The sequence below is a fragment of the Photinus pyralis genome, unplaced genomic scaffold (assembly GCF_008802855.1).
Source record: "Photinus pyralis isolate 1611_PpyrPB1 unplaced genomic scaffold, Ppyr1.3 Ppyr1.4_LG1, whole genome shotgun sequence".
In the NCBI taxonomy this organism is placed as follows: domain Eukaryota; kingdom Metazoa; phylum Arthropoda; class Insecta; order Coleoptera; family Lampyridae; genus Photinus; species Photinus pyralis.
Genome location: NW_022170249.1, coordinates 10,627,137 through 10,639,888, shown reverse-complemented (window position 1 = coordinate 10,639,888; position 12,752 = coordinate 10,627,137). Strand labels below are relative to the sequence as shown.

General features: G+C 40.6%; 1 protein-coding gene across 1 annotated transcript in view; it reads left to right on the top strand.

Annotated features, from left to right (window-relative positions):
• Positions 1-2,638: 2,638 nt before the first annotated feature.
• LOC116168900 (thrombospondin type-1 domain-containing protein 4-like) overlaps positions 2,639-12,752 on the top strand; it is a 161,086-nt gene continuing 150,972 nt past the window's right edge. Inside the window, exon 1 of the mRNA XM_031484909.1 lies at positions 2,639-2,685. Within this exon, the coding sequence (XP_031340769.1) occupies positions 2,672-2,685 (14 nt within the window). The 5' untranslated portion in view covers positions 2,639-2,671. The remainder of the gene's footprint in view (positions 2,686-12,752) is intronic.

The window sequence follows — 12,752 nt, the reverse complement described above, 5'->3', positions numbered from 1 at the left end:
AGTGACGTAATTAAATTACTCTGGATTGTTTTAAACTTTTATCTGCGCTTTTTATTCATTAATAAAACTATTTCTATAAATCAAAGAATTATTTGTAGATTTGTTTAAGTAATAATGCCGTTATTATAATCATAGCGGGTTATCGTCGCTTTGAAATGATTAATGAAGTAGCTGCGTTAGGTTTGGTGTTTTGAATAATTTAATTGTCGTAATTAATGAGACACTTCTATGAATCAGTTAAAATGATGGGCAAACAAACAAAACAAAATTATTTCCGTTTTAGTTTACTCTCATTTCTAGTCAATTACATTACCGAGTAGCTTTTACGCTCCTTTAACTCAACTTGTGTGGTAATTGGTACTTGAAAACTTGTAGATTCTGGAAAATTTCAAACGGGTTACCATTTAAGACCTTTGCCTTGTATTTTACGAAATACATACCTGCAAAGCTGTAACTGCCAATTTACTGTTAAAATCTTGGTTCGCTGTCTGAACCATTTGTAAATTGGAGATTGTAATCCTGGATTCGTTTCTAATATGTAAATAATATATTCACGCAACTTTAAGTAAACATATACCGACTACTGTGCATTTATTATCTGATCTCTAGATGATGTAACTAGCCGACTTATAGTAACAAATTAGGATCTTACGCTTCTCTGAAAGAGCTGTAACAATGTAATTTACTTTGAATATTGCTCAGTTTAGTGTAAAATGTAAATTAGACTGAATTTTGGTTATGTGTACGATGTCAGAATATGATCGTAAAGACTTGAGTAGGTTTTATTTTCATAAAGATACCTAGGCTATTTTCTCTCTACTCCCTACTCAATAACGTTTTATTACTGTACAATAATGTTGTGTTATTGTTTTAGTCTAGGCGAGAAAGACATTTTGGGGTGGAAAAGAAAAAAATGGTGGAATATGTTCAGTTAGGTGTCAGAAACAACATATTAAAAATCCCACTCCCCAGACCCTGTGCTAAAGGCTCCAGCCACCTCACCACCCCCCAGAAACCGTGTTTTCGCCCTTTTTGGCTGATATCTCGCGATCTATGAGGTCTAGATGAAATATTTTTTGTTGAAAAATGCTCCTCTTGAAATTTCTTACAAGGTAGATACTGAAAAGTTAGCCTAGGTCTACCTTTTAGTCGAGAAAATTCATAAAAAAAGGCGAAAATCATCAATTTTCGTGTTTTTTTGCGGTTTTTTGCAATTAATGTATCGCGACCTTTAGGGCTAGATGAAATATTTTTAGCTGAAAATGCTCCTCGTGAAATTTCTTACAAGGTAGATACTCAGAAGTTAGCCTAGGTGTACCTCTTAGCCTGGGAAATTTATAAAAGGAGGCGAAAATCATCAATTTTCGTGTTTTTTTGCGGTTTTTTGCAAATAAATCGCGACCTTCAGGGCTAGATGAATTATGTTTAGCTGAAAATGCTCTTCGTGCAATTTCATACGAGGTAGGTAACTGAGGAAATATTCATTGTAAAACAAAGTATTTCTATGTACCATTTATTCACGTAAAATAGTTATTTGTACAATTAGTTTTGAAAGTGATACTTTTTTTCATGAATTTGCAGTTTGATTAATGAGGGCGAAGCCCGAGTTAATCAAGCAAATTCATGGAAAAAAGACACTTTCAACACGTGTTGTACACGAAATTTTATTGCATAGTGATCCATAATAACCCACATATTGAATAATTTGGTTGACATTCGCTATTTACTGTCACTCAAAAGTGGATGCTATTGTTCATAGACAGGACTAAACTCCATGGAAACGCGAATCGTGAAAATAGTACCACTTTTCATACGATTTTTCGTTAAAAAAAGTCCGATAATTTCATCACTATGTAAAAAACAGTATTTTCATATCAAACTATTCACACATTCATTTAAGTATATCTCAACCTAATCATTCTCCTCTGCAGGCTCTTCCACGTCCTCTAGTGGTAGAGGGTCGTCTGAAATTACCGACTCGTAGTTCTCCTCGTCTTCCGCTTTACCTGCAATGGGTACCCTGAAGAGACGACGTGGCATTTAGGCACGATGTTCCATGACACTGGACGCAGAGTTCGTTACATTTCCGACCTACAACAAGAAGCATGTCAAAAAAAATTTTATAATTAAGTATACGAATATAATATTCTCTCGTGTGTCCTAAGTGTCCGGTGGAGAAGGTTTACCTAATTTTCTGAAACTGCAAGCAGTCATGCAACCACGTTCACAGCCACATGAAACAAGTTTGAAGAGACTTTCCTGGGCTGGATCCGAAGTCGTTGTGATAGGCGTCAGGAAACTGAGGAAAGTCTCCTCAAACTTATTTCATGTGGCTGTGCACGTGGTTGCATGACTGCTTGCAGTTTCAGAAAATCAGGTAAACCTTCTCCACCGGACACTTAGGAGTTAGGACATACGAGAGAAAAATATACTCGTATTCGTATACTTAATTATAAAATTTTTTTTGACATAATGCTTCTTGTTGTAGGTCTGAAGAACGAATTCTGCCTCCAGTGTCATGGAACAGCATGCCTAAATGCCACGGCGTCTCTTCAGGGTACCCATGCAGGTAAAGCGGAAGACGAGGAGAACTACGAGTCGGTAACTTCAGACGATCCACTACCACTAGAGGACGTCGAAGAGCCTGAAGAAGTGGAATCTGCAGAGGATAATGATTACGTTGAGGTATAAATGAATGTGTGAATATTTTGATATGAAAATACTGTGGTACATAGAAATACTTTTTTCCTCACACATGAAAGTTGAAGGTGAAAGGTGACTTTTCGCCAACTCTTCAGTTACCTACCTCGTATGAAATTTCACGAGGAGCATTTTCAGCTAAAAATATTTCATCGAGCCCTAAAGGTTGCGATATATTTGCAAAAAACCGCAAACAGCCACGAAAATTGATGATTTTAGCCTCTTTTATGAATTTCCTAGGCTAAGAGGTACACCTAGGCTAACTTCTGAGTATCTACCTTGTATGAAATTTCACGAGAAATATTTTCAGCTAAAAATATTTCATATAGACCTCATAGATCGCGAGATATCAGCCAAAAAGGGCGAAAACACGGTTTTTGGGGGGGTGTTGGGGTGGCTGGAGCCTTTAGCACAGGGTCTGGGGGGTGGGATTTTTAATATGTTGTTTCTAACACCTAACTGAACATATTCCATCATTTTTTTCTTTTCCACCTCAAAATGTCCAGTTTGCCAATGTTACAGTCTCTATCGCCTAGACTATTTGGCGTAGAATATAAATTTAGGATGTCGGTGTCAAAGGACGATTTTGGTTGATGTTGGTTAAGGATTTTGTCTGTGCATTATAACGGTTCCAGTTTGGCGTACATACACGGCAGGGCAATCAGGAGTTATACACCTGGTTGAAAAGATAAACATCTTTAGTGAGGAATAAGGTTCAATTGAAGTTGCCAGGGGAGGAAACACAAGAGATGTGATGTTTACGTAGGAGATTGTGAAAAAAATTGGAAACCGGATCCATGTAAGGTAGGGAGACGTAATTGTAATTTGTAGGTAGTCTGGGGTTGACGGCTTGATGGTGGTTTAGGAACGGCCGTAATCAGTTGATCGTGTATTTATTGGCGTTGGGAATATGAAGCTCAGTATAGAATAATTGGTCGAGTTGAAAGGGAGGTTTACAAGTAATACAAAAATAATCTGAAAGGGAATAACTTGTGTTTTAGGAGATAGAAACATAGAAGAAATAAAAAGGGGATAACGCGGCCATTGGTGATAGGTTTTCTATAAGCACTGATTTCTAGTGAGTGCTAAGTCTAGAAAATTGAGGGAGTTTTTGAGAGATTCGATTTTCATTGTGAATTTAAAATCGGGATGGGAGTTTTTTTTTCTCCAAGGCGTCGACATCTTGGTCATTGGCCCTTTTTTTTTACTTATACCGCCATGTTGAATAAGTTATTTCGTTTCAGAAAATCTAGCACTCCTCTTACTCTCGTAGGCTCCCGCAAGTTCTCCTGTAGGTCTGGTGATATTTGCAACGCTGTTCCTGTTTGGACAAAATTTGGACACGTACATATGATATGGACGACCGTTATCCGTTCACCACATTGACACACATGGGAGGAGGTTCTCCGCGAAGTATATAAGCATGGGTGAGTCCAGTATGTCCTATCCGCAGCCTTTGTATTTTCACGCGTTCGGTACGCGTTAGCTTAAGTGGCGGAATCCATTTCGCCTTTCTTCCCATGGCCAGCCTCAGGGCTGCTTTAAGATCCGTGGGTCTTAGGTCCTGGACATCTACTCGGGTTCCTCTTGTTGCACGTTTTGCTGTCGCATCAACCAGTTCATTTCCGTGTATTCCTACATGACTGGATATACACGCAAATTCCACTACCTTACCGGACTTCGTAACATTTGTGTACATTGCTTGTACTCTCTGAATAAGAGGATCACGGGAAAAAATGTCCCGTATCCCGGCCATAACACTGAGGCTATCGCAAATCATCAGAAACACGTGTCTTCTATTTATTAGACAATACAGCAGAGTCTGCCACAATGCATACAGTTCTGCTCCGTATACAGTTGTCATAGGCGGAAGTGTCCACTCGTGCGACGAGTAGTCCACGTATACAGCGCATCCTACTCCTGATTCTGTGCGTGATCCATCAGTGTAGATGATGGTTGAGTCCCGATGCTCCTCCAGAAAGGCAAGAAAGTTGCTTCTGTATATCGTTACTGGGGTATCGTCTTTAACGTATTCCGCCAGTTTTAAGAAGATTTTCATTTTCGGGATCATCCAAGGCGGAACTTCGCCCTGTCCAAATGGTAACACGGACGGCATATTAACTCCCATCGCAGCGAATAGTTCGTGGGCTCGAACACCGGCAGGTCTAGTAATTGTGGGCCTCTCCAGAAAACCGCGAATTCCGGAAAACAAAAGTTTATAGTTGGGATGATCCGGTTGCGCCCGGATTCCCGCTACATATCCACTTAGGATTTTATCACTTCTGTGAGACAGTGGGAGGAAACCTGCCTCGGAAAGCATTATATGTATGGGACTGGTGCGAAAAACTCCAATAGAGTATCTTATTCCCGCATGGTGGAGATGGTCCAGTCTAGCTAAGGTTGACTTACGCGCTGAAGAGTAGGCTACACAGCCATATTCCATCTTGGATAGTAACAGGGAGTGGTGCATTTGTAGTAAGGTGTCTGGATCAGCCCCCCATTTGGTACCCGCAAGCACCTTAAATATGTTAAGGACCAATCTACATTTATCTACTACGCCCTCTATATGTTCTCTCCATCTTAGTTGATCATCAAAGATGAGACCCAGGAAACGAACAGATCTTGAGACAGGTATGGGTCGATCCTTAAAGAAAACTACGGGATCATAGTGAGGTCTTCTTAGCCTACAGAAATGGACACATTTTGTTTTTTCGCGGGAAAACTTAAAGCCAGAGTTTTCGGCGTTACTGATTATTTGGTTTAGAGCCGGTTGAAGACGCCTGGTTATTCTTCCAACAGTTTTATCCGCACAGAAAATGGCCAAATCATCAACGTAGAGGCATTTGTGCACGGCAGGGTCTATACCCGATGCAATGTCGTTTATGGCAATCGCAAATAGGGTGACGCTTAGCGGCGAACCTTGGGGAATACCATTTTCAAGGACCTTAGACGTCGAGAGGGCGTTTCCACATTTCACCTTCATTGTTCCCTCTCTCAAATAGTCGGCAAGGAAGAGAGCAAATTTCCCCTGAGTCCCCAGCTATGCAACTTTCGTAAAACACCGTATCGCCATGTCATATCATAGGCCTTTTCGAGATCAAAAAATATAGCCACAGTATGTTCCCTGTCTCTAAAGGCGCGCTGGACAATGCTTTCCAAATACACTAACTGATCATTGGTGGATCGGTTTCGGCGGAAACCCGCCTGATGGTCTACTATGAGTCGGTTTTGTTCTAAGTACCACATCAGTCTATTATTGACCATCCTTTCCAGAAGTTTACCCATACAACAAGTTAGACTTATGGGCCTATAACTCGACGGGATCAATGGGTCCTTACCGGGTTTGAGGATAGGAACGACGACGGACTCTTTCCATTCACTAGGGTAAGTATTTTCGACCCAGCACCGATTATATAAGTCTAAGAGAGATAGCTTTGCAGTTAGTGGAAGATGTTTTAGAAATATGTATGGAATTGTGTCAGAACCCTGACGCCTTTGAGTCTGCGCATCTTAGAGCTTCATCCAACTCGGCCATGGAAAGGGGTATGTTATACTCAAGTATCTCCGCAGTGTTAAAGTTGAGAGGTATTTCCCATTCCATTTTGCTCTCTCGGAAAGGTGATTCATAGTTTTGTGAGTTACTGGTTGTTTCATAATGTTCAGCAATAGTTTCGGCAATCAGGTGAGGGGTTTCAGTGGTAGACCCATCTCGAGTTATAATCCGAGTGATTGACGCAGTTCTCTTGCCATTAGCCAGAAGCTTTATCCTTCTCCATACTTCAGATGAAGACGTGCTGGGGTTAATTGTAGAAGTATAACGATTCCAACATTCTCTTTTGCATTCTAGAACTATTCTACGCGCCTTAGCTCTAGCTATCTTGAAAGCAACCAAGTTGTGTTCGGTGGGCCTTCGACGGAAAACGTTTAGTGCTCTTTTTTTAACTCTTATAGCATCCCTAACCGCAGGACACCACCAGGGAACGTTTCGGGTAATCGATCTGCCACCCACTACAGGAATAGCGTTTAGGGCCGCACTTTTGATGGAATCCGTAAGTATCTGCAACCCTTGAGATAGGTTAGCAGTCGGGAGTTGTTTGGGATATTAAAATAATTCAGAAAGGCAATGCGATATCTGTTCTAGCAACAATTCCATACCAAAAATCTTTCAACGAAGTTTTTTATATTTTACATTGAATTTATTTTGTTAATCTTGCATTTAATTGTTATAATCTAGTTAAATAAAAGTTGTATATTGTTAAAATAATTATTCAGGATGGTTATGTTGCCTCTAAAGATGGCGCTCTTATCCTACCAATATTAATTACAATGTGGTGTCACGGCCCACCAGAGATCTCACTGTTAATCTGAACCGTGAATTGGTACAAGAGACGGTATGTCTTCTAGGGATATACCTGGTTTATGAATTTTGGGAGTAAAGATGAGGAAATTGGGGTTCATGAAAGTGAATAAACGGTAAGGGGTTTGAAACTGTTCACCCAATAGCGTTCTATCAGTTCTATGATCATAGATGAACCTTTTCAGTTAGTATTATACTTTTCCTAGATTCCCTCCACCATAATCTTAAATTCATAATAGTACCTAACAGAATCTCTCAATTTTCTAGACTCATTAGATCCAATTAACTCCTGGAACCCAACACACTAGTTATCCTCCTCAAAACAAGTCAATTCTGACTTTAACACGTAAAATGAACTTTAGGTACGAATCAATAAAATTAATTGTAATTGAGCATAACACTTTTCTCTTCGCCGTTAAAGGGATGGAACGAACACACGAGTTGCATGATTTTACAAAAATTTAATTTATTTTACCATCACACATGAAATTAATCAATAAAGTGCCCAAATAATCCAATCTCGCATTTACGTTCAATTACAACAATTAAACAACTACCAATACGAGACCCTTCAAGTATATACCTATATTCTACACTACTACATTCTACACTAATCACACAATGCAAATATGTTTTACCAATATACGATCCTTGTCTAAAAATGCCGATTACTTAAAATTGAAGGTGGTTGATTTCGACTTCATGTTCTTATCAGAAACCTGGTTAGATCCCAAATGTACCTATCCCCATATAGTATTTGACACTCATCAAGTACATCGAGTTGATAGACCTACCCATGCTGGTGGTGTGGCGGTTATAGTCAAAAATCATATCAAAGCAAAAGTAATACACACCGCTAACACTGGAATCGAACAATTATGGTTGGAGGTCGAACACGGACGTGAGATTTTTGCCATTGGGGTCGCCTATCGAAGCCCAAGTAGTAACATTAGTGACCTGTCTGCTCTAAATGATACTATTAAGAACTTATATTTTAAATATAACAATCTAATCTGTGTTGGTGACTTTAATATTAATATGCTTGGTCCACGTGTACCTCATGTTTTTGAAGAAATGTTCAACGAACTAGGTTTTGTTCAGATGGTTAAAGATCCTACAAGAATTACTCCCAGCTCGAGTACCCTCATCGACCTCCTGTTTACAATCCATCCCGAGCGAATTATTAATATAAAACAAACTTGTCCTATTGGAACTTCTGACCACAATGTTATTTCTTTTGAATACATTATGAATAATTCAGTCACAACTACCACCAACGAAACCAGCGTCCATGTTAGAGATCTCAGGAATATAAATTACGCTGAATTTTGTCAAACTGCGTCTTCACTGGATTGGAATGGTGTAAACAGCTGTCACACAATTGATGAAAAACTACACCACTTATATGTGCTTATCAATCAACTCCTCAATGAATATGCACCGATAAAAGCTATCAAAACGAGCAAAAAATATAAGCCATGGTTGTCTGGAGAGCTTTTAAAAATGATACGTCAGAAAAACAATGCCTGGCTAAGATATTGTAACGGAAATGCCCCAGACATGACGTCGCCTTTGGCGTTCTGGAATTTTCTACGCGTATTCTAGAATGTTCGGGACTTACATTGCTTGCGTGTATAAATGGTTGCGGACCGAACATCGCGGGAGTTAGTCTACTATCGAACGAGATCGAGTGCGAACGAAACATAGAGCGCGAAAAGCTGATATAAATTTCGAAGTGTGTGATATAAATAATCGATATAAATTGTACGGATTTTATAGTGTTTTAGTTTTGTTTAATAAATATTGATATAAATCGAACCCGAATTTTATAAATCACGTTACATTGGTGTCAGGTGTGGGATTAATTAAATTAATTAAAAGTAAGATTAAATTAAGTGCTTGTGCTTGTGTATGCCTGTAACAAGATCTGCTGCCGCTAAAATGGAAGAAACAATGCTCAATTTGCTCCAGCAAATCCAAAATGGCCAACAGGTGTTGCAACAAGAAATGAAAAGCAACCAAGAGAAGATGGAAGAAAATTCTAGAAATTTTGAAGAGAAGTTCGAGAAAATGGAAGAAAATTCTAGAAAGATTAATGAAGAAAATTCTAGAAATATTCAAGAGAAGTTCGAGAAGTTGGAAGAAAATTCTAGAAGGATTAATGAAGAAAATTCTAGAAATATTGAAGAAAAGTTCGAGAAAATGGACGAGAAGTTCGAAAAGATGGAGGAAAATTCTAGAAAGATTATCGAAGAAGTCTCTAAATCAATTGAAGAAAAAGTTGAAGATAGAATTACGGAAGTTTCCAAAACATTTAAAGCAACATTCGTCGAGATTGAGCACAAGTATGAAGAGCTACGCGAGCAATTCTTGCGACTGACTACGGAAGAGCGTACTAGTAGTGCCCCAGATGAATTACTGATGGACCGTCTTCTTGAGGTGCCACAGTCTACTCATTACAAGAAGGTCGACCCAGAAACAAATACGAGAGTAGAAGGCGACGTTCAGCAAGCCCGAATAAAGCCACCTACTTTTGATGGTAAGATTCCTTGGACCACGTACGTTCGACAGTTTGAAGCAGCGGCTGCGGCAAATAAATGGACTCTTCAAGACAAAACTACAGCCCTTATTCTTGCTCTGAGAGGAGATGCTCTGGATGTGTTGCGGACCATCCCCGAGGATCAACAGAACTTCCAACAAATAGTAGCGCGACTCGAAATGCGATATGGCGATAAACACCTTCAGCAAGTTTACTATGCCCAAGTCAAGAACCGAATGCAGAAATCTGGAGAAAGTTTGCAGGAACTTGAAGCGGACATCGCTAGACTGATTCGATTGGCATACCCTACGGCACCGGGGAGCTTTCTTGATCAACTGGCTGTACAAACATTTATCGATGCCGTTCGTGATGGAGATGCCCAGCAGGCTTTGAGACTGGCTAGGCACGACAAAATTGAGAAAGCTTTGGCCCATGCGTTAGAATTCGAAGCCGCCAAGATAGCTAGTCATGGAAGTGCGCGAGTACGTATGGTGGAACCTCGCATTGAGAGCCGGGTAAGAACCATCGAAGAGGAAGGTGGCTCTGAAAGTTTTGAAGAAAAGGTCAGTAAAGTAGTGGAAGAAAAGGTCAGTAAAGTAGTGGAAGAAAAGGTCAGTAAAGTAATGGAAGAAAAGGTCAATAAAGCAATACAGTCACTGGCAAAGAAACGTGAACCACGATGTTGGAATTGCGGCGAGATTGGACACGTTCGCCGCAACTGCCAAAAAACCATTACAGCAGCCGGAAAACTAAGAAAGGTCGACAGGAAGGGGCTATCGTCGACCTGCAGAAACAAAGCCCCGATCTTCACTGTAAACATTACGTCGTCTGGAAAAGTTCACAATAATGCAGACGCTTTATCAAGAAGACCGTGCAAGGACAACTGCACACATTGTTCTAAAATAGAAGACAAGATTGGCCATCTGCGACTAACAACTGTAAAGAGTGAGGAATGGAAGCCAAGCGAAATCAAAACGGCCCAAGAAAACGACCCAAGTATAAAAACTGTTCTGAATTGGATGCGCCACGGACAAAGACCAGACTGGCAAGACATTAGTGCCACAAGTCCTGAAGTAAAGAGTTATTGGGGCCAATAGAATAGCCTGACTCTGAAAGACAACCTGTTGTATAGGACCTTTGAAAGTGAAGATGGCACCGAATCGACGCTGCAATTAGTAGTACCTAGAATCAAAGTGTCGGAAGTATTGCGAAAATTGCATGACGGCGCTTCCGGAGGACACTTTGGTATTACGAAAACGTTGCAAAGGGTACGTGAGCGATTCTATTGGGTCAACCGTAAAGAAGATGTCCAGCGATGGTGTCAAAAATGTGAGTTATGTGCTACTGGAAACGGACCAGTTTCCAAGAAGAAGGCACCCATGAGGCAGTATAACGTTGGTAGTCCGATGGAACGAGTTGCTATCGATATCGGAGGACCGTTTCCCGAGACAGATGGTGGAAATAAATATATCCTAGTGGCTATGGATTATTTCACAAAGTGGACTGAAGCTTACGCCATTCCAAACCAAGAGGCAGCAACAGTTGCAGAAGTGTTGGTAAAGGAGTTCTTTACACGTTTTGGTGTTCCTATAGAAATCCATTCAGACCAAGGAAGGAACTTTGAATCGGCTTTGTTCCAAGATGTTTGTCGATTGGTAGGAGCAATAAAACAAGAACAACACCTTTGCATCCTCAGTCAGATGGAATGGTTGAGAGAATGAATCGAACGATGGGTAAATATCTTTCAAAAGTCGTGGCAGAACATCAGAAAAATTGGGACCAGTACCTCCACCTGTTCCTTGTGGCATATCGATCAGCCGTCAACGAGACCACGGGTCAGACTCCTGCCTGCCTTATGTTGGGTCGTGAACTACGCCTTCCATGTGATCTCGAGTTTGGGCGTAAACCCCATGAAGAATATGTCGCAGGTGAAAATTATGTTGAGCAACTAAAGGCGAAGATGAACGATATTCACGACTTGGCTAGAAGTCATATTCAGATTGCCAGCGATCGCATGAAAAATCAATACAACCTCCGCTCGGTCAATGAAACTTTTGAAGCTGGAGATCTGGTATGGCTGCACAATCCACAGAGACGAAGGGGTCTTTCTCCCAAGCTACAAAGACAATGGGAAGGTCCGTATGAGGTGATCAAGAAATAAATGACGTGATATATCGTATCAGAATGAACCACCGAAAACCGAAAGTTGTCCACATTAATCGACTCGCACGATATGCCGGATCCAACAACAACGAAGAAGTTAGAGGTATTCGAGAAGAGGAACGCAGCTTTGGGATCGAGCCAAACTTTAACGATTTCATGTCAAATTACGCCCAGCGGAAGAAAGCTCGATTTGGCGTTACTCAGGAAATTTGTCAAAATATTTTTGAGCTTCCGGTTAACGTTTCCATCGCCCATTGTGTCGCCGAAAACCTTCGCATGGATAGAGGTATAGCTTCCGTATTCCGGAAAAGATTTGGAAGAATAGACGAGTTGTTAAAGCAAAGACCACGAGTGGGTAAAGTACTGCGCTTGGAAGATAGTCAACGCTCTTTGTTCTACTTGGTTTCGAAGAAAACGTCAGAAGGCAAACCCACCTATGAAAACCTCTGGTCTGCTTTAAAAAGCTTAAAGAAACTCATGGCATACTATAACATAAATAGCTTGGCGATCCCGAAGATTGGATGTGGTTTAGATGGGTTGGACTGGAAGATAGTGCGAACCATGATCGAAGTGATTTTTAGAAACACTAGCGTTCGAATTACAGTATGCTGCTTCAACCCACAGGGGACGACCCTCCGCAAAACTGTGAACTGTTACTTTTTCAAGAAAGGTGTTTGTCGAGCAGGCTCTGACTGCAGATTCCGACACGAGGCATTAAAAAGTAATACTAACGCAGTTTCTGAACGAGACGTCCAGAATTAAGAAGGGGGCAGTGTAACGGAAATGCTCGACGTGACGTCGCCTTTAGCGCTCTGGAATTTTCTACGCGTATTCTAGAATATTCGGGACTTACATTGCTTGCGTGGATAAATGGTTGCGGACCGAACATCGCGGGAGTCTACTATCGAACGAGATCGAGTGCGAACGAAACATAGAGCGCGAAAAGCTGATATAAATTTCGAAGTGTGTGATATAAATGATCGATATAAATTG